General features: G+C 47.4%; 1 protein-coding gene across 2 annotated transcripts in view; it reads right to left on the bottom strand.

Moving 5' to 3' along the window:
* SH2B3 (SH2B adaptor protein 3) overlaps positions 1-22,444 on the bottom strand; it is a 118,252-nt gene that overhangs the window by 83,473 nt on the left and 12,335 nt on the right. For both annotated transcript variants that reach the window (XR_016348365.1, XM_075898736.2), the window contains exon 2: positions 12,606-13,400. Coding sequence is in view for 1 of the 2 variants with exons in the window: in XM_075898736.2 (XP_075754851.1) it covers positions 12,606-13,373 (768 nt within the window). In the remaining variant the exon portion in view is untranslated. The remainder of the gene's footprint in view (positions 1-12,605; positions 13,401-22,444) is intronic.

Raw genomic sequence — 22,444 nt, 5'->3', positions numbered from 1 at the left:
GAACCAGCTGGAAATTCCTTCCTGCCATCACACTAAAGCTTAGCTCCATGCCAGCTCTGTGCAAGGCGTTGGCACATGCAGGGCTCGGCTCTGCCTGGCTAGCACCTGGGATGGTCTTGGGCTTTCCCAGGCTGCTGACCCAGTCAGAGGCAGTGGAAGAAGGAAGGAGCCTGCCAGCCAGGCTGCTAGTGATCAGAGCACTGTGACCAGGGACTGGCTCTCCACAAAGCATTGGGAGCAGGAAATGCCCCACCACTGGGGTTATGGAGGAGCAGTGGAGCAGAGGGATAAAGCAAGAAGAGGACAGCAAGGCCCTGCCACAAGCCTTGTACACCTACCCCCATTGCGGGGCCACTAGACCCTCCCATTCACCTCTGGTGGGTGGGCAGCTGGCGAGTAGAGATCCAACCAGCAGCAGGACCCACCAGCGCTTATGGGGGAAGACAGAAAATATGGGACAATTTGCCTGTTTTTTAAGAAAGTCAGGACAGCTGCAAAAAAGCTTAAATATGAGACAGACCCTTCAAATACGGGACATCTGGCCATCCTAGAAATAAGTCTGGCTGCACTCTTCACAGGCCCAATCCTTCCCTGTTAAACCACGTGGAAGTTTTGTATTTGACCAGGTTTGCCAATGGGGAGAAGAGAGGGGGAATCAAGGGAGCTAATGCACAGGAAACTGGCCTTTCAAAGGGACCCAGATCTGCAGTGGCTGGGACTACTGACATGGGAAGGCCACTCTATGCACCTTTGAAGGCTGGGGAGGGCCGTGTGTTGTGCTCTGTACAGCGCCAAAGGCTGACTGGCCTTGGCACCGCTCCTTCCGAAGGCATGGAACCACACAGATAGACAGACGCTATCAGCCTCACTGCATTTGAGTGCAGCGGACCCAGCATCCAGTCCTCTGTGTCTACAGACACTGCCTAAGAAAGTGGTGTCCAACAGGATAGCCACATGTGGCTGGCTGAGTATAGCTAGTTGGCTTAACCAATGTAGCTAATTTGCTATAGTGGCTACAGCTATAGAATTGGTTGGAAATCACTGACCTAGGAAAAAAGCCAGTGAGATGCAGAAGAGATCATTTGAGGCTGACTGGCCGATTAGACCTTGGCACTTCACTCTAGCTTTTGCTGTGCAGCCAGCTAAGTTCTACAGCTATCCTGCTGCCAGGAACAATGCCAGCCCCAGACTTCCAACCCAGGGGAGGGGGAAGATTTGAGCTCTTTGAAGCAACCTGGTCTATCAGATGCTGTGCACAGCACACTTTACAGGTTTAGGCCTTTTTATCATTTACTGCAGGAGAGGGTGAGGAAATAAAAGGTTTCTCCAAAGGAGAAAGAGCTGAAAAAAAAATACTAGAGATCACCCTGGCATTTCTTGGAGAAGAGCCACTCTCTAGAAAACAGCTTGGCCTGCCAAAGTTAAACTGGAATGCTCTAGCGACCAGCCAAGACTAGCTCCCCAGTGCCTCTGACTCACTCACTCTTTCTCTAAATAAAGACACACACACACACACACACTTACTTGAAGGCATGAGATTAGGTGAGAATCTCAAGTTTCAATTAAAAACCAGTAACTCTACCTCTTGGGATTGTGAAGAAAAGCTTGAAAATGGGAGCCACAAGTTACCTCTGTGGCTTAGGAATCAGAGGGCAAAGAACAAGAATCCAAAGGTGAATCACTTGGTTTTAGATCTCATTACTTTCGAGCACTGGAGGTTGATCCTACTGGGATGCTGATAAGAGAAGAATTATGAGGGCCAATCCTGAATTCTTCCCTCACACAGTTAAAATTACCACTGGAACAAAAAGTGAATAAAAGCTGTAAATCTATAGACCTCTGGGAATATGAGTACATAACAGAATCCCACCCTTTAACGGGCATCTGGCCTGAAAAAGGATTCAGGATTAGGCCCATCATTTAAAAAAGATGCTCCTCTCAGTTCTACTCAGCATTGATTAGGCCTCAGTTGGAGAATTGTATCCAGTTCTGGGCACCACATTTCAAGAAAGATGTGGAGAAATTGGAGAGGGTCCAGAAAAGATGAGCAAAAGTGATGAAAAGTCTAGAAAACATGACTTATAAGGGAAGACTGAAAGAACTGAGTTTGTTTAATTTAGAAAGGAGAAGACAGAGAGGACATGAGAGCAGTTTTCAAGCACCTAAAAGGGCATTACAAGGAGGAGGGAGAAAAATTGTTCCTCTTGACCTTTGAGGACTGAACAAGAAGCAATGGGCTTAAATTGAAGCAAGGGAGGTTTAGGTAGGACATTAGGAAAAACTTCCTGTCAGGGTGATAAACACTGGAATAAATTGCCTAGAGGGGTTGCAGAATTGCAATCACTGGAGAGATTTAAATGCAGATTATATAGACATCAGGGATGACATTGGACCTTAGTCCTGCCATAAGGACAGGAGACTAGACTTGACCTCTTGAGGTCCCTTCCAGTTCTAGTATTCTGTGAATAACAACTTCAGCTACTTTAATGGGGCAAACATGGAGAAACTAATTTACCTTTCTCCATTTCTGCTGTTTGTTTACTTTTTGCATTTCAATCAGTCCAGTAAAGAAACTACACTGCTTTGTGTCATTCTGTTTATAATCAGTTTCCTTTTCTGGTACTAATACTATAAGTAACAGACAACTGCACTTAGATTGCTGAGGCTGTCACCTGCAACTCCAGTCTTAAAGAGGTTTTCCATTGTTTTAACATTAATTAAGCATTTTTATTCAAATCAAATTGTTAACCATCACCTTTTACATACTTCAAGAAACAAAACCCAAAATTTAAATTTGAAGCTAAATTATTTGTGTTTGGGCCACATTCTGACTGTATATAAAAAGAACAATTTAACTAAATTAACTGGGAATTATTCCAGATTTAAGATGGTATAAATCATGAGACTTTTCCCCTTAATTTAGGTACAAAGGGCCAAATTTAGGACCCTGTCCTGAAAACTTTTATAGACAAGTCACTTTACTCATGCATCAAGTCCAACTGAACTAAACAGGGCCACTTCTCCTGAATAACAATACTCCTCTGTGTAAAAGCTTGCAGAACTGATCCTTTAGTAGTAATCTAAACAGAAGAGTAACTGTCACTCTGGACACAACCAGATTAGAAACTGAGCATGATAATCAGTAGCTTGCACTGATTCAGCATTCACTGTGTGCATAAAATGAGTAACATGCACAAAGAGATCATTGTCAGGAGGTGTGTTTGGGTGTGTGTTCTGGGCCCCTTGACATTTACACAAGTGTCTTGCCTAATCTGCACCCAACACATCTGAGCCTCCCTCCTGTATACCAGTTTATCCTGGTGTAACTCTACTGACTTTTCCAGGGTTATGTCCTGTTTACAGTAGGTTAGCTTAATTAGATCCGACTCAGGCCTGATGTCTAAAACCAAAATATGTGCCAATCCCACTGACTTTAGTTCTAAACAGAGAAGACAGACAACCTTCCCCCCCAGGACTTTGAAATTTAAATAAATTTGTTAATATTCAATGTATACTATAAAATTGGGAATGTATTATTTATTATTTGTATTAATGCAACCCCTATGAGCTTCCTCAAGGGGCAGGACCCAGAGACACAAGGGTCTGCAAACAGGAGCTCATAGGAGGAGCAGGGATTATTCTGCTGAGGCTACCCCTACTCGCTTGTGTTTATTGTTTCGTCAACCTCGACGAGAATCTGCAGTTTGTGGCTTTTTCTTGGCAGTTATTTCATTTAATACAAGACATTAAGCACAAAACCAATACTGGCATTTAAGAATAAAACTTGGTCAAGGATTGCTAAGGCAGGAAAAATGCAGATGGTTACTACAGAGGCTTTCAGATTGAGAGCCAGGCTGAGCTTTGCTTCGAAAGGACCAAGAAACACAATAGGTTAATTAGAGCCACTGGCTGCAGATATGACTGTCAAGTATCAAGTGATAAAAAGAAGCTTGGCAAAAAGTGCCTTGGTGCCCTGACTGAGATAATTTCACCTTCCCCCATAACAAGGGCAATCTATTTTCATTCTGATTCCAAACAGTCATGTAGCGTTGCTGTGTGCAGCTAAACATCTGCCATGAGCCACCCCAGAGGTGGCTGCACTTCAGTGGGTGTTTGGACTCATTTGTGATGAAAGGCCCTGTTGAAATAACTGTCTTCAATCCTACTCAAGAATGCAGTGGACGCCAACTGCTCTATATCTGAAAGAGGGAATGCCATATGCACCACTGGATTACTGTCGGCGTGGCTCTCTTGGGCCCAGAGATGCAAGCACTTGCCCTAGCAATGAATCAGGAATGTAAATATACATTTCAAAATTTAACCAGGTTAAACAATATTATCTGAATTACTTAATTGGTTAATCATGGAGAGTTGTGCAGAAGACCTGGGGTCCTGCCAACCAACCTGTTGCAGGTAGGGGACCCCCACAACCCTGTCCTCTGCAGGTGGGGTCCTGCTCCGTCCGGGCTCACCACCAGAGCCAGCTCCCCTCCCCCCCCACCTCCTCCAGTTACCAGGTAACTATGCCTGTGAAGCACCTACCAAGTAACCAGTTAACCTTTTACATCCTTGCAATGGATTTGTCCCAGAGACTTCTAAAAACCGACTGGCGATATACAGGCTGACTGCCCAGAGCTCCAGGGTCCACTTCTCCTGCCTAGCTCCCTCCCAGCCATTTTGCTGCAGCTGTACAGTTTGGCACATTGATCTTGCTTCACCAGCTAGCACGCATGGATGGTTCTGTGGCGCCGACAGCAAAGACAATCCAAGTATTGAAAGCTTGCCATTTGCTTGCCGCTAGATCTGATTTTCAAGCCTATCACCACATCCTCCTGCCAGCCCATGTGCTGCTCTGCAAGTTGGCGCCAGCGACTAATAGTGGAGGGAGAACTCCCCTTTGAAGGAGGAATTGAAATCCCCCTTTCGCTATGAAGACAAAGACATTGGTCAAAAGACAATAAGCATCAAAAGACGAAAGACAATAGAATCAGAATCCTAGGGCTGGTAGAGACCTCAGGAGTTATCAAGTTCAGCTCCCTGTCCAAAGCAGGACCAACCTCAACTCAATCAATCCAGCCAGGGCTTTGTCAAGCTGGGAATTAAAAACCTCTAGGGATGGAGAGTCACCACCTCCCTAGGTAACCCATCCCAGTGCTTCACCACCCTCCTAAACAGTTTTTCCTAATATCCAACCTAGACCTCCCTCACTGTAACTTCAGACCACTGTTCCTCCTCCTGTCATCTGCCACTACTGAGAACAGCCTCTCTGGAACCTCCCTTCAGGAAGTTGAAGGCTGCTATCAAATCCCCCCTTACTCTTCTCTTCTGCAATAAGCCCAAATCCCTCAGTCTCTCCTCATAGGTCATGTGCTCAAGGGATGTAAGTGACTAGTTGATTAGTGACTTGACTAGTCGCTTCCCCCACTTGCTGCCTCTATCAGAAAGAGGCAGCGGGGGAGAGGGAGAACTGGTGCTGGGAGGAACCAGCTTAAAAGGCAGCTCTTAATACATTTAAAAGGCAGAGCCAGGGCCAGGAGATAACCCTGCTATGGCTCTGCCATTCTCTCCATTTAGTTGATTAAATTCCATTTAACATCCCTAATATGCTCTAGTTTTTGTTGCCCTCCGCTGGCCTTTCCCCAATATGTCCACATCCTTTCTGTAATGGGACCCCAGAATTGGAAGCAATATTCCCAGATGTGGCCTCACCAGAGACAAATAAAGGGGAATAATCATTTCTCTAGATCTGCTGGAAATGTTCCTCCTAATGCACTCTAATATGCCACTAGCCTTCTTGGCTACAAGGGCACACTGTTGACTCATATCCAGTTTCTCATCCACTGTAATCCCCAGGTCCTTTTCTGCAGAACTGCTACCTAGCCAGTTGGTCCCCAGCCTGTAACAATGCTTGGGATTCTTCCGTCCCAAGTGCAGGACTCTGCACTCGTCCTTGTTGAACCTCATCAGGTTTGGCCCAATCCTCCAATTTGTCTAGGTCACTCTGGACTGTAATCCTGCCCTCCAGTTCATCTACCTCTCCCCCTTAGTATCACCCGCAAAATTGCTGGGAATGCAATCCATCCAAGTCATTAATAAAGATGTTGAACAAAACCGGCACTAGAACTGACCCTTGGGGCACTCCACTTGACACCTACCACCAACCAGACATCAAGCCATTGGTCACTACCCATTGAGCCCAACAATGTAACCAGATTTCTATCTACCTTACAGTCCATTTATTCAATCCATACTTGCTTAAGACCATATAAAAGCTTCTCTAAAGTCAAGATATATCACATCCACCAGGCTTGGGTGCTATGTTCTTTCTCTGCAACAGACCCAGAGGCAATGTCTATATGCTGCTGCTTTCCATCTGATCCTTCCAGGGGCTGGAATTCAGTGCTTCTGAGGCAGACCTTACTTGGGCAGCTCCCAGCCAGCAGCCCAGCAGGTTCTTCAGCCAGGCACCCTTCCTTTTATGCCCCCACTAGGGATGTGAAGTATTAATCGATAAGCAAATACTTATTGGATAGTCGAGAGGATAGTCTCCTTGCTGCCTCTAGCAGAAAGAGGCAGCAAGGGGAGGGAAGTGAGTAGGGGGTACTTTAAAGTAGCAGCGCCACGTGAAGCCTGGGGCCAGACCTTGGGATCCACATGGCGCTACCATTTTGAAATGCTGAGTGCAGCCCAGGGCCAGCTGGGGTGTACCCAGGCTGCACGTGGTGTTTCAAAGCGGCAGCGCCTCATGGAGCCCAGGATCAGCTGGTGACTCCCAAGCTGATCTCAGGCTCTATGCAGCGCTTTCACCTTTGAAGTGCAGAAACAAAATGCATAGACTGTTCAATTAGTCAATACTTAACATCCTTAGTCCTCACAGGCTGCTCCGAGCAGCCAGCTGCAGGGGCCATGTGTGCTGTTTGGAATGCTACAGGGCAGAGAAGGAGAGAAACGGGCTAATGGGAGCTGCAAGAGTATGCTAGGGGCTGGGACAGCATGCAATGCATCTCCCCCCAACTCCTGCTGGGCCTGCAGCTTTAAGAGATGCACATGACCCCACAACCAGCTTTCTTGAGTGGTGCGGGGCCAGGTTGCAGCTCCCACTGGCTGTATTTTGCCCACCCTGCCTGAGTGCCCCTAAAACCATCTTAGGACAGAGACTGTTTGAGGATGAACTCCAGATGACGAACGCACTAGACAGCCCCCCAAAAATGCATTTCTGCTTCTTTGTGAGCATGCACATGTACAGAAAGATTCTGTGGAATCTACAAGGAACTGTAAATCAGTTGCAAATGTTACCTGTTATTGAAACCAATTTCACAGGGAACTGTGAAAATCTGAAACCAATACATGTAATCAGAGCTCCACCACAAACATGTAAGGGTGCAAAAGCGCTCTTCTAGTTTGTGGTCTACACAGTACAATGCTCAGATCTGACACAATGCTCATTTCCACGTGGACCGGATAAAACGGATGGCGGGGAGCTCCAGGGACATGAGAGGAGCGTGCTCAGGCCAAGTGACCAACCGACATTTAAAAAAAAAAAAATCAGCACAGAAAGTGATTGGCAAAGTCTTTTTTAATTGAGCCTTCATTTATTTATTTTTTGCACTTCTCAGGGATACAAAAATGCAGCCTGATTTTTATTTTTAAAGGTTTCTTTTGGGTATGGGTTGACAAGTTTGCTTGCTCTTTAATCGAGAAATATCAGACATTTCAAGCCTTCTCTTCCCTGATTTTCAGCAGGAAGTCTCAGATTTGTAGACTCGCTGTGCCTCAAGACAAAGTTCTGAGCCTTTTAAACTAAGATTTTCCTTCTCCAGAGTGTTAATGAGTCTTTGTAATTAAATAGGAGACACCCCTCCCCAAAAAGAACCCCACCACAGAACTTCGTTCTAAAGAGTCTGACAGAGTCTCCCTGCCCCCACAATAACTCAGTTTTAATTCTCTGTGATCAGAGAACTAATGAAACAATGAGGATCCAGGATTCTTCCAGAGTAGACAAGCTGCCCCACCCATTCCACCCAGAACTGGGGATGGTCTCCTGAACTCCACGCCATGCCAGCCATCAGGTCTGAAGGGAGCACTGCCCACCAGCATCAAATTTCTGGTGCGTGGCAGTCAGGCACCACGGCCTTCAGCTGCCCCTAGGCAGCACTGCAGTGGCTGCTTGCAGCTGGGAGAAATGCCCAGTTTGGATACACGTATGGACGGCCAGGATGGGGCTGAAAAATGGGACTGCCCTGGTCCAACTGGATGTATGGTCATCCTATTTCTCGGACCTGAAGCAGCTGCACCAAGGGCCCCCGGAAGTTTACTTATCCCAACTAGCAGCCTCGGAAGAGAGAAGTGCTGGGGGAGGAAGGATGGCCCTTGACATCCTGGGGCTTGTTGGTCATGAGCTGTCAGCTTTTATTAAGCTGACTCAATTTCTGGCAAACCTACTTATCCCTGACGCCAGCAGAATTGCATGAGGGAAATAGGACCCACGCTCTGGATATAAAGCGCTTCAAGAAGACAAGCTAGTCGTGGATTCCTCCTGTCCCATCTCTCCACTTTGCCACTCAAATCCTACACCAGCTACTCCTGCACTTGGCTTCTCCTTGGGACCTTTTTGCCCAGGCTCCTCAGAACCAACCTGCTTTACACAGGCCCCCTCTCTCCAAAGCTGGGCCCTCCTTCAAATGCTTTAGTCAACAAACAAAGTCTGCCCATCCAAGGGACAGCCACAACCCTGCAGAGCCCTCACTCCATTGTGCAGGCGTCTCTCCCACCTTCATCTTCCTAGCAACAGTCGATAACCTGATTTCTCAGTCGCTCTTAGGCTCCCCCAAGATAAAATCCTATTTGCTTATTTAAACACATGCAGGGTCTGCTCCAGCCTGGCTGTTTCTGGCCCTGTACGGGGCTGTCAGCTTCCAGCTTCCACAGGCTGGACGTGCGCAGTTTCTCCCCAGGATAAGAGCAGAATCAGCCCTTGGACTCTGTGCCTGGCATCAAGTAACATAGCCAAGAATTCCCTGCTAGTGCTTTCTTCCCACTCCCTGCCTTTCCCACCCCCCTCGCCCATGCTGCTAGAGCTCCGGTGCCCTCACCACCACAGTCTTCTGACCAGTGTTCCAGGTAAGCTGTGCATTTGTGGCCACTCAGAGATTTCAATGCTGCCCAGCTGATTAGCAGAGCACCCACAGCTAGGTTGTTGTTCCTATTGGTGGTGCACATTCACACATCCCTTGGTACACATAAAATTTATTCCACACACAGATAGAAAAGATTAGTGGGAACGCTGCTCCTGACAGACAGCTTGGACAGCTGACAGCTTAGATCTAAAACCATTCTGAGCAAGAGTGGTTCACAAATCACAGGGTGTGTGAAGCAGGTTTCACAACACAGCTAATCTTGCCAGACATCAGACCCTGAAAAAGCCTGCAGAAGAAGTGAAAGGGAAACTCTCTTACTGGAATCCATGCAATTCTCACCTAGTCAAAGCAGTAAGGTTCATTCTGAATATGTAGGGCAACAAGTCTAAGTGTGGTAAAGTTTCACTTTCAAAGCAGAGTCAAAATGATGTCACTGGAGACAAGATCAGACCCGGGATGGGTGACCTTTCATTAGTCAGTGGCTCCATAAAGGTTTAAACATTAATGCTTTATTGTCTCAGTTAAAATAAAACAATTTAAGTGCAACCTTCATCTACTGTAATCAAGTAATAAAACATGAAGCACAGGGCTCATTCGCTTCTTTCCAAGTTCCTTTCTGTCATGGCTGGAAATTAATTTCCACTCCATAGTTTTGCGCAGAGGTTCAGTACCCAGAGAATTCTCAGAATGGGAAAGTGATGAATAGGTTTGCACAAGAGAAATATGACGTCCTGGAATCAACCCCCAACACACACACTCAGAGCCAATCACTAGGAGATTTTACAAAACTTGAAGCAAATTTATTTTTTTTTTAAATAAAACCATGATGCAAGTAAAAGCATCCAGATAGACCATTTTGAGATCCCATTCTGAATGTGTAGGGTTGCCAGATAGTTTCACAAAAAATACCGAACATGGTGGGGGAAAAATTGCTTGAGCAAAAGAAAAAAAAAATCCAGAGGAACAAAGTTGTTGGGGGAGAGGACACCGAACACCACACACAAAGAGTCATTGCACCTTTAAATCACCACACTCCCTCCCCAGGGGAAAAATGTCTCAAGTGGCCTTCCACCCAGAAAAAAAACAGACATTTTACTCGTCCAGTATTTTCTGCTTTTTTTTTTTTTAAAACCAGACAGAAGCCGCAAATGACTGTTTGGGCCAATACCAGACACCTGGCAAAGAATGTGTAGAAGAAAAGAAACATCACAGAAATGTAAAGGTCCTTTTTTAGCCCAAGAGGTCACCTAGTCCAGCATTTCTATACCTTTCTGATACCGAAGATGATGACAGTTTAGGAAAGCAGTGAGATCTCATGGACCAGTAGCTGAGAAACAGTGATCTAGTCCATCCCACCACATGTAAACCTAGACCACCTTACAGGTGTTTGTCAATCTCATTCGTAAAGGCCTCCAATAATGAGGATTCGCCAGTCTCCATCCGTCACTTGTTCCATGCTCCATTGTGGAGTTCTTTCAGGAACAGGTACACAATGGAGTAGTCACAGCTTTCTATGCTGGGGAATCCCAGCCTGCACTTTAAAGGGATACAAGCCAGTGTTCCCTGTAAACTGTGCAGTTATGCAGCCACTCAGATTCCGATACTGCCCAGCTGATTAGCAGAGTGCCAATAGGTAGGTTTTGTTTCTACTGGTGGTGCACGTTCCCACATGCCTCAGTGCGCATAAAAATGCATCCCACACGCGGATGGAAAAATCTGCCCATGGATGGAAGAGATTAGAGAGAACATTGATATACTGGCACCAAATAGCAACGGCCACTTCCTCAAATCAGACCTAATCTGTCTCCTCCAGCGGGGGAAAAGTGGAACCATGGCTTGCAAACGAGCCAGCTTTCTACCACAAAGGCTAGGGACACATCAGGCCAGATCAGCTTGCAGCAGCTACGGAACTGGGCCATTCCCCTTCAAGGCAAAGGAGTAACTACAGATCCCACCATGCAAATCCTGCCCAATCCAAGCAGCCGTGGATCATTCTCCAGCTCAGTGGCTCTCAAACTTTCCCAACTACTCTGCCCCTTCCAGGAGTCTGATTTGCCTTGTGTACCCCTCAAGTTTGTCCTAATTTAAAAGCAAGTTGCTTACAAAATCTAACACAAACAGAAAAACGTCACCGCACGCTGCTACTGAAAAGTTGCGTCATTTCTCATTTTTACTATATAAAATAAATCAACTGAAATATAAACATTGTACTTGAGTTTCAGTGTATAGCATACAAAGCAGTATAAGCAAAACATTTTCGTTTGTACTGATTTCACAGGGGCTTTTTATAAGGACATAAGAATGACCATACTGGGTCAAGTAACCTCAACTTAACTGAATAGTTAAGTAACCTCAAGAATTATCATCAGTTAGTCCACTAGTGGCCAGCAACCAGTGCGCTCCATCCCCACTCCTGAGGAGCCCCCTCCAATCTGTGCTGATGCCTCTGTATCAGAGGCAGCAGCATAGGGTGCCAGGTGAGAGCTAGCCCGTAAGGGAAGCCAGTTCCCCTCATGGACCAGCTGCCCATAGCCCTGCACTGCTACCTCTGATAAAGCAGCAGCAGCATGGGGTAGCAGCAGCCCCTGTCTGGGGGGCGGATCTGAGCTCCTAGACCCAGTGCAAGCCGGAACTGAGCCAAGCTGCCTGTCCACCTGGCTCCTAATACACTTTAAATGCAGAGCTGCAGCAGGGGTAGGTCCCGGACCTGTTTCAAGCCAGGACTGAGCTGGACTGCTTGCCAGCCTGCCAACAAATTTACTGGCAGGTGGGAGGAACGCATGTAGTCTGTAGCATTAACCTATAAACTTTTGATTTAATCCATTAGTCGACTACACTGTTACATTCCTAGATCAGACCAAAGGTCCACGTAGCCAAGTATCTTGTCTTTGCATAGTGGTCAAGTGATTCGTTCCCTGTTGCCCATTCCCAGCTTCTGACAAACAGAGGCTAGAGACACCATTCCTACCCATCTTGGCTAACAGCCATTGATGGATCCATCTTCCATAAATTTGTTGAGCCTTGTTAAAGTCCTGGGCTTTATAATATCCTGCGTCAAGGAGTTCCACAGGCTGATTGTGCGTTTTGTGAAGAAAAACTTCCTTTGTCTGTTTTAAACCTGATACCTATTCATTCATTTGGTGACCCCTTAGTTCTTGCATTATGGAAAGTAAATAATTCTTCTCTATTAACTTTTTCCACACCAGTCATGAGTTTATGTAGCATGTTGTAAAACCAGACAAATATCTAGATGAGTTGAAGTACTCCCTTCAAAGACCTCTGTGTACCTTAAGGAGTTGAGAACCACCGCTCTAGCTCTCCCCCAGACTTGGGCCACACCTCCTTGTGAAAGTGGAGTGGTATGTTCCCGATGAACAATATAGTAATGCATGAGGCAATGAAGAGGCATGGTCAGTAGCAAACAAAGACTCAGCAGAGAGGCTATTTGGGAGCCTGCAAGCTGCTTACCTTGGGAGGATCAAACAGCTCCAAGATGTACTCATCACTGTCTGATGTTCCTGCCTTCCGTAGAACCAGCCGGCACCGCTGCCAGCGCGTCCCACTGTCCATGGTGGCATCATCTACCATGCCGTATTTTAAGAGACCTTCCTTGCACACCTCATGGGCCTGCTCTCGGGAAAGGGTCCACGGCAGCATCTTTTTGGTCAGTCCAGGCTTGAAAGCAGGCTCAGGCGCCTCCCCGTCTCCCTCGCCAGGGATGGCCTCAGAGAATCTCCTACGAAAGAGCTTACGCCAGCTCATTCGCAGATGGGTGAGAGAGAAGTGTCTCCTGGTGGCCAGAGGAGAAGCTGCCCCCATCAGCTCCTCAGAGCTCCATGACTTGTGTAGGCCCCGGGTGTTAGTGTCAGCCGCTCGGTCAGCCTCAGAGTGGGCAGTCAGCTCCGCCTCCACCTTGGCCGCCACCGTCCCGGAAGAAGAGCCCGAGCGCCTCTTGCTGGTCTCCCGATAGTCCTGCACCCTGCTGAAGGGCAGGACCCTGACCGGGTTCATGGCAAAGCCTTCCTTCACCTCGTGGCAGAAGTACTGCTGGAAGAGTTCTGTGAACTGCACTGAGAAGTTCTCAGCTGCCCGGAGGTCATGGTGGGGGTTCTCAGTGGCAAACAGCAGGTACTTCTTGGCAAGCTCCTTGGCCGTGGTGATGGCGTGCAGCTCACAGAACTCATTCCAGCCCTGGGGAGGCCCCGGAGTGTTTGCAGGGATAGTCTGGCCATTCATTGCCGTGGCTGAAGCAATGCAGGTGTGCTGCAAAGACAAAAGAAAAAAAGGCTGCGTGAGGGGCTCTCTTGGGAGAGGCAAGAGGCTCTGTAAGCTTGACGGGCCAGCAGAGGGCGGTTCAGTGATGAAAATGCCATGCCTAGAGGGGAAATGTTGTGGGATTTTCGTCACCAGAGGATATACCAGATCAAACCCCTAGTGCAGCCATGCCTGACCAGTGTTCACTATAAACTAGGTGCTTGTGCAGCCGCTCAGGAAACATTCAAAAGCCGCTCAGCTGATCAGCAGAGCACCCGCAATGAAATGTTGTGTTTTGGTTGGTGGTGCACATGGGCGCATGTCTCTGTGCATATAAAATTATTCTGCACGTGGATGGAAAAGATTAGAGGGAACCTGACTCCCCACCTCCTTGCACTGCACTTCAAGTCGCAGGGGTTTGCGTCAGAGCAGCTGCGTGACAGAGCACTGGAGTCTCTGGAAGCACAGGCTCAAATTATCAAGGACCCTGCAGGTCACTTGTGGGGTGGGCTGTGTCTCCTACCTGTTCTCCACCCACTTTATAGACCCTATGACACTTCCCCTCCCATGACTGCTGTGTGATGTGCTGTCCTTCCCACCAGAGGCGGCTGCATTTCAGTGACAAAGCACCCAATCCTGAGGTCCCCATTTAGGGCCCGATTCGGATCTCACACACAACAGTTCGATGTTGATTGAACTGCATGAACATCAGTCTAGCCGCTCCAAATTTACACCAGCATGAGAGCCAAGGGATTTCCAGTCCTTATTCAGACAGGTTCATTAACTCAAGATATAATTTCCCTACATACTTAACTGCACACAAGCTGTGGGCATCAGTTTGTTAAAGGGTTTAAATCTGCTATTACCCTCTCTGAGATGGCCATGGAATTATACTAAGGCAAAACTAGGCAGGCCCCTTTTCCAGTTTTAACTCAGGGAGCCCTCTTGATCTATGGCTTTGTCTCCCATCAGGTACCAAGACAAAATCGGACATGATTTTGTCCAGTATCAAGAATGGGCGATACCATTTTGAAGAGTACACCTCTTTTCCAGTTCCGGAAACACCGGAACATCCAATATTTCGGAGGGGTCAGAGGCAGCAGGTAAAATGAGACCAGAACAAGGCTCTAAATACATGTTAAAAACCATCAAAGTAGCAATAGGCCACCATTCCCTGCTACAGGCAACCAGTCAATTCAGACCTATGTTAAAGCACATGGCTGGGATGGAATGGAGTACCACACCTCCAGTTCTGCTGAAAAATTTATTGGAAGGTTTCCCTGCTCAGACAAAAATTAAAGTTAAATATTTACCGGTGTGTTCAGCAATCTGCCTTGGGGAGAAAAGAAAGGGGGAGAGGGAAATCAACCATGACAATATAAGTGGATAAAAATTCCAGAGCGGCACATAGAACTTGGCCCATCCATGGCAGCTGACTCCAGGAACAACAGGAGTGCTTTGGGCAGTATGTAGCAGGGGTGCTAATCTTGGGACATTAGCAAGACAAGGCGAGGAAGATTTAATGCCTTTTATTGGACCAAGTTCTGGAGAGAGAGAGAGTGTGCACGAGGAGAGAGAGCAAGCACCTTTCCAGTTATGCGGGGCTGGGAAAAATGTTCAGAGTGTCACAAGGGGGAACAGACTGTTTAGCATAAGGGGCCATTCAAGGTAAGATGGCCTATTAATGAGTCCTGGAAGAAGAGCTCTGTGGAGCTGGAAAGCTAGTCTCTTTCACCACCAGATGATGCACTGGAAGGGGATCTCACCCACCTTGTGTCTCAAAAGAAAACTTTGGCTTTTAAACAACAGGAACAAGATGCCCAAAAAGGCCTGGGAATCAGGATTCCTGGGCTTGATTGTTGGGTGGGATTCTTGCACTAAGCAGCACCATGCCTCCGTTTCCCCATCTGAAAGATGTGGCAATAATTACAAGTTCCCAGGCTGTGCTGCTAAACTAGATAAGTCGGTCAGAGTTTTACAAGCACGTTGAGCATTAGGGGGATCCCTGATCACACAGCGGTTTTCAACATCTTTCTGTGCATCTCTCCCTGCCACTGCTCTCAGGTATATCCTCAACATGTGCAGTTTCATTTTACCCACATGTAACAGCCAGGCAGGGTTTCACTTTAGCTAATAAAGGCCATGGAGGGGGACAGGGAAGAATAGATAACTGTCTGCAGAAGTTCAGGTAAAGAACAAACACTTGTCTTACTCTTTGGCCAGCTCATACCTGCCTAAAGGGGAGTTCAAATGGGAAGCAACTACACTGACATCACAACTAAACCCACACATTCTCTCCCTTCCCCAGGCAAACAAGCTTCTTACGCACTGCATAGGCTTCCATGGACAGGCAAGTTTTCCTGCTGATACAGCTGTCATAGGCAAGCTTCACACTGACACGCCTCCGCTATCTGAAACGCTGCTCTTCTAAGCATATTACCTAGAAAGACAGCACTGCTGCCAGCCCAGCTATGCAAGAAGCAGATTGACTAGTGCACCCATTCCAAATTGTATACCCGTAACCCAGCTGTAGCAATCCGAGTGACAAAACGATTCTGGATATGCAGGATTGATCTTAACCACCCACCACTTAACCCCTGTGGCTTTCCTGGTGCAGCCTGTTTGTTTAAACAATTGCTTTAATACTCGCAAACCTTATTCTCACACGCACGGGCCTGAAGGCCACAAGTGGATGGGAAGTCAATACAGCAAGGAGTTTTCGCCTCCCAATCTCAGCTGGGATTTACAGGCCTTTACATTAGGGAGGCTTCAAGATTTTTCCCCCTGATGGCTCTAGATATTTGGACCAACTCCAGCATAAACAGTGGAGCTGGCAGTTTATTATTCTGCCAAGCCAAATCTGGGTGACTTTCAATTGTGTCAATATTTGAACTGGAACAGCAGCATCACGGCACTACAACCAGCATCCTCATTCCGTTAAAGCAGCAACAGCTGGTGAGAACAATCCCTCTGCGTAATCCTCCTGTTACTTGGACACAAGACAATTTCCACCCCCAGAAGACGCAGTGCTGACTTCCCTTCTTGGAGGGAGCAGCCCAGCCTTTATTGCTCGAACACACTGGTCTGCTAAAAATGACACCTTGCTCAACTTGAACAACCTCGCCTTCTGCTGTATATAATCCCACAAGCCCAATGCTAGCTGCCTACGCCCAGGCGTGCCTTGTAGGGATGTGAAGGACTACTTGACTATCCCATAAGCAAATGCCGAGAGTCCCATTTTATAGCAAATGGCATCAGAAAACCCATCGCTTTGTCTGCAAGTTCTGGGTACTCAACAGTTCTCTGAATCCAAAACACAATCAGGGAACGTCTTTTAAATTTTGATTGTAATGCTTCATTGCAAGGACGCTCCCACAAGCACTCATGTGACTACCCAGACAGATGAGAGGGCAGCTCCCTGATTCCAAAAGCATTCCTTACCCAGTTGTTTGGTTCTACTAGGGATGCAAGCGACTAGTCAGCTAGTGACTCCACTAGTCGCTTCCTCACCCTTGCTGCCTCTATCAGAGAGGCAGCGGGGGGGAGGGGAGCGAAGAGGGTGCTTCAAAGCAGCTGCACTATGTGGAGCCATGTGGTGCTGCCACTTTGAAACTCTGAATGCAGCCTAGGGCCAGCTAGCTGGGGTGATCCCAAGCTGCACATGGGGACTCCCCTACTGATCCCAAGCTCCGTGAGACACTGCCACTTTGAAACGTAGCATGGAGCCTGATGCCGGGCTCACCATAGCGTTTCAAAGTGGCAGCACTGTATGGAGTCCAGGGTCAGTGGGGGTGTCCCCAGCTGCACCCAGGTCCAGGCAGTGCTTTTGCCTTTGAAATGTACACTTCAAAGGCAGAGGTGTCCTATTGAGCAGTCGATGCAAAATGCATCTACTAATTAATTGTAAATAACTGACTAATTTATTACCCCTAATGTCTTGTAATCCATGTTTTAGTAACACAAAACAGTAGTGTTGGGATGTCTTCCCAATGCCAGCATGACTGCAGCTTGGTGAGCCCAACATACAGCCACCTTCCACTACCCATTTGTTAGCCATCCTCCCAAGGGAACTGCTGCATGCTCCTAACCCACCTACAATCACTCCCCACTAAGTCCACAGAACTTCTTCATTTCCAAAGAATGCTCCCTTGAGGGCCCACCACCAGAGTTCACTGTAAGCTGTGCACTTGTGTAGCCGCTCAGGAGATTCCAATGCTTCCCAGCTGATTAGCAGAGCTAGGATTTGGTTTCTACTATTTGTGCACATACCTCCGTGCACATAAAACTTATTCCGCACCAGGATGGAAAAGATTAGAGGGAACATTGCCAATCACTGAAGGAGTCCAAAAAGATGTCAGATGGATGGCTCAAACCTGCAGAGATCACAGGAAAAGGAACCATGGAAAGAAAAAAAAAATAGTTGTCTTCTTAGCCATACTCTCAGGGTTGACTCTACTTTCATCTACACAAGTGTCAAGCAAGAGCCTTTCCACTGACATCAACAGACACAGCAGTGTTAAAATGGCTAATGACAGACCGGGATCAACCCTCCAGGCATCCACGGAGCCATAGCATCTGACCTGAGCGGTGAAGGGTGTAGGTTTTACTTCTTGTCAACTCTGCCCAGCAATAGGAGGGTGAGCTAAATTTTTGTTTTGGAACATGCAACACACAATTCGTCAACCCAGACCCTGATGCTGTCCTTCTCACTCATACTGATTTCCAGGGCTCGACAAATAGTGTAATCTAATCGCCTATGGTGAGTAGATTACAACCCGGAAGAGCCAGCACGGAGCGATCTGCACATGTGCAGAGCATGGAACCGCACTGCTGGCGACCAGGGCTCGCCGCCGCTCGGCGAGCCCTTCTTGATTTCAATGAGACTACTCACCAGATAAGGTGCATCTACTAATTGATTGTAACTGACTAATTTAACCCACACAAGAAAGAGAAGCATCATGGGGCCCTAAGTTCCAGCTATAGGTCCCAGTTTTGCCTTCCACCACACATGGGAAACCTCAGGACAGCAGGATTTCATGGATGTCACTAACAACAGATGTTGGCTCAGAGGACATCTATTACAGGCCATTAAGCGTGAGCCTGAGAGAGCCCACTTTGACTACCCGATCCCACGAGGAGACTGCAGGGCTGGCAATTAGAAAGGGCATCCATACACTAAGCAGATTTGCTCAGAAGACTTCCAACAACAAACCATATAAAACCTTGTGCTTCTACAAAGCTGTTGTCCTAATGGCTTTCAAGAGCCTACCAACACTTACCCACTGTCTCACTCACCTCCAGAATGCCACAGATGGGTCAAGACCAGGGACCTCAACTCCCTAGTCCTTACTTCAGAGTACAGACTGTAGGATTTGACCTTGAGTTTACAGACACAAGCATTCCACGAGCCCACTCATCCTAAAACTACCACATTCGCCAGCTGGGCTCTGTGGAGACTGCTTACTCGTGTACCTTTTGTTGGTCAGAAGCATTTTATCAGTCACACATTCTGCTCAAACAGGAAATGTCTTTTGCCGGCGCTTAGCTAAATACCCTGCCGCTCTACTGACATGTTGCTTAGTGCTCCTCTGGAAAGCCTTTCTGTGATTAAGGCTGATGGGAAGTGGCATGTTTGGGAAGCACTTTCTAAAGGGATTCAATTACATTTTTCTAGAAAACCCAAGGTGTTTAATACCCGGGGTGGAAAGCGCACTTCAGACCATCTCAAAGCAGAGTGTGCGTGACGACTTCTTGTTTACATCCAGCATCCCCCAGCTCGATAAACACTTAACCTGTTCTGAAACTGGACCAATATTTATGCAGACCCACAGTGCTTCTTATTATGTCTTTTGAATGTTCTAGGCTGGGGAGAGATTGTATCTGTTGAGAGCCATCCAAGCCTTGCCCAATATTCTCAGAATAACAGTGTGTGTTTGGAAATAACTGGAATTGATGGGACATGAAACAAACACAGGAAGAAACAGCTCTGGAGCCAGAAGCAGGCAGAGTGTAGACGTGCTTTGCTGTGACTGTTCCGGCTATTCACCCCCCTTTGGGCCCCTGAGTTTCTCCTTCTATCAGCTCTGCCAGCCTGTGAATGACTCAGCATCCTCAGGCACAGTTCTCCTTTCCTCCCACAGACAACACGAGTGTGCAGCCCATGGAATTTCAACAGCTGCTGAAATGTGGGCCTTCTCCCAGTGCATTTGCCCTCCAGGGGCAGAACACAAATCCAAGCTCCCTGTACACACTTCTACAGCAGGTCTTGTTTCCCAGGCAGACTTGTAGCCAAGAAAGCAGGTCTAACCAAGGGAATCTTGCAACACACTCTGATTTAACAAACTGTCACATGCCCCAGGCAACCCCCTCCCCATCATATTCACATAAATATCAGAAGAACCCATCACATGCACACCACCAACGGCAGACCTTCCCTTGGCTCCATTAGCGTGCCAGCAAAACGGGCTGATGAGCTAGATTCTTAACTTCCACAAGCTCCATGGTACACACAGAAATCCAGTGTCTGGTGCGTGCCAATGGATTGCCGGGAGCAGTAATGGGAAGCCGTTGAAAAGACATTTTTCTAGCCAGGACTGTATCGGAAATATGCTCCCAAAGTTTCCTCTAGTTCAGTGGCTCTCAAATTGTGGTCCTTCCAGGTGGTCCGTCATCTGCGCTCAGCATCCCTTTCCCTCGCCGCCCCCACAGCAGGAAGTCCGTGCTGCTGCTCCAGCCTCACCCTCCCTCCCCAACACGGTTGGAGTGTCAGCCCTAGCTTCCCGGCTGGGGAGTGTGGGGAAGAGAAAGCCCCGAGCCTCACTGTGCAATCGGACTGGAGGGGAAGAAGCGGTCACCACCCTCCTCCCCCGGCTGGGGGAACAGCAGCACATAGGCACACTGCTTAGAGGCTTTCCCCACCCAAGTGGCTTCCGGTCAACGGGAGGCTATGCCTGGGACCAGCACAGGGTATGAAGGCAAGTAAGTGCCCTCTACCCCCTAATGCCCAGACGCCCTATATCTCCAGCCCCCTCATGCACAGCGTCCCTCCCGTCAAGATCCCACACCCTCACTCTACTCCTGCACCCTCCCCCCACCAGACATCCTACCCCCAGCCCACTCCTGCACCCTACCTCCCTCCTGGCACCTTCCCTTGTTCTCACCTCTTCCCCTGGTCAGACACCCTCCTCCCAGCCAGCTCCTGCCCCACACTCTACTCCCAGCCTGCTTCTGCACACTACCTCCCATCCGGACCTCACCCTCTCCTACACTCCCCCTCCTGCCCAGATATTGCACCACCATCCCTCTTGCTGGCAGACCTGTCCCACACACTGAAACCCCCATTTTTGTCCCACCCCAGAGCCTAAGGAGCACTACAAAATCTACTATTTCTGGAACCTCAGAAAAGTAAATCTTGCCTTTGGAAAGCCCTGAACTCAGTCCTCCTTATCCTTCTCCCTTGCACTCCCCCAGTGGGGATGGAGCACCAGAGGAATGAAGCGTCTCAGCTAGGTATCACATCAGTGAAGGTTGAAGATTTTTGGAAGGCTGGGGGGTTTTTTTGTTTTTTTTGGGGGGGGGGGCTTCTTGTGTAGTTTCCAACTAATTTTTCTGTGGGTCAGTGGCCCCGACCCAAAAAAGGTTCCCCACCCTGCCATAAATAAAGAAAATATTGAAAACTTGAGTGTTGGACATAAGTTAATATTTTACTGTATTTAAAACGAAGTCTGATAAACTAACATGACAAAGTTAAAGCGCTTAGTCTAATAATTTAAATTAATATTTCCTTTCTTCCTTGTTAAATTGAACTATTCTCCCTAGCTGCAGCACTAGCCCAATGGCTTGGGCATAATTATGTAATTAACGGCAAACTTCCATTAGCAACTGTTGGTCCATGGAAAGCTTTGCATCGAGCCAAGTGGGCCATGGGCCAAAAATGTTTGAGAACCACTGCTCTAGTTAAAAAGTTGACAGAATACATTATACAGCTGGGAATTCAGACTAGGAATGTTAAATATCGGTGAACTGAATAGTCAACTAGCCTCATGAATTCTTATTGGTTATTTGATTATTCTATAATCCCCAGGGATGGGGCCAGCAGCTAGTGCACCCCAGAAACCCCCTGCTACTCCATGCTGCAGGCCATATAGCAGAGGTAGCAGCAAGGGGTGCCAGGTGGAAGCTGGACTGTGAGGGGACAAAATTTAAAAACCAGCTCCCCTCACAGACTGTTTGCGTGCGGCCCTACGCTGCTGCCTCTGCTGGGGGAGGATGGGGGGGCGTGGTGTCTAACCTCCTGGACCCAGTGTGAGCTGGAACTGAGCTGGGCTACTGGCCAGCCAGCTAAAAAAAAATTTACTGGTGGAGAGGGGGAAAATGCATGTAGTCTACAGTATTAACCTATAAGCTTTTGCTTATCAGTTGATCAACTACACTATTACATCCCTAATTCAGACTGCATACAGATGCAAATATCTCCTAAATTACTTAGAAGCTGAAGGATGTGCCTCCTTTCATATAGATTGGCAATGAATTCTCAAATTTGGCCTGTCAATAGAATTTGGTGTCATGACAATTTCTACATTATTTGTTTTGCAAATGAGCAATAGCAGTAACAAAGCAATTGCCAGACCCATGGTCATTCTAATCCAGTATCCAGGACAGTGGCCAGTACTAGAGGCCTCAAAGGAACATTCAAGAACCACACAATTGGGAGATATGGGGTAATCTGCCTCCAATGAAGATCTCATCCTAATTCCTACTAGTTAGAGAAAGGCTTAATCCCTGAAGCAAGAGGTTTTAGATCCTTTTCAAGATGTTAGCGGTTACTATTCCAGATGTTCTTGTATTCATATAAAGGACTGAGTCAGCTCTGAATCTTGCTAATTTTTTAGTCTCGATAACATCCTGTAACAGTGAGTTCCACAGTCCAATTATGCACTGTCTGAAAAAAGTATTTCCTTCCAATCTATTTTGAAAATGAATCATTTTTCTACTATACTTCATTATATTCCATGAAGCTGAACTATGGAAATCTCTGGTTTGGGTCAAATTCT

This window comes from Pelodiscus sinensis, chromosome Z (genome assembly GCF_052426305.1).
Source record: "Pelodiscus sinensis isolate ZL-2025 chromosome Z, ASM5242630v1, whole genome shotgun sequence".
NCBI classification, from domain to species: domain Eukaryota; kingdom Metazoa; phylum Chordata; order Testudines; family Trionychidae; genus Pelodiscus; species Pelodiscus sinensis.
The sequence above is the reverse complement of the archived record's forward strand: the minus strand, read 5'-3'. Positions and strand labels throughout refer to the sequence as shown.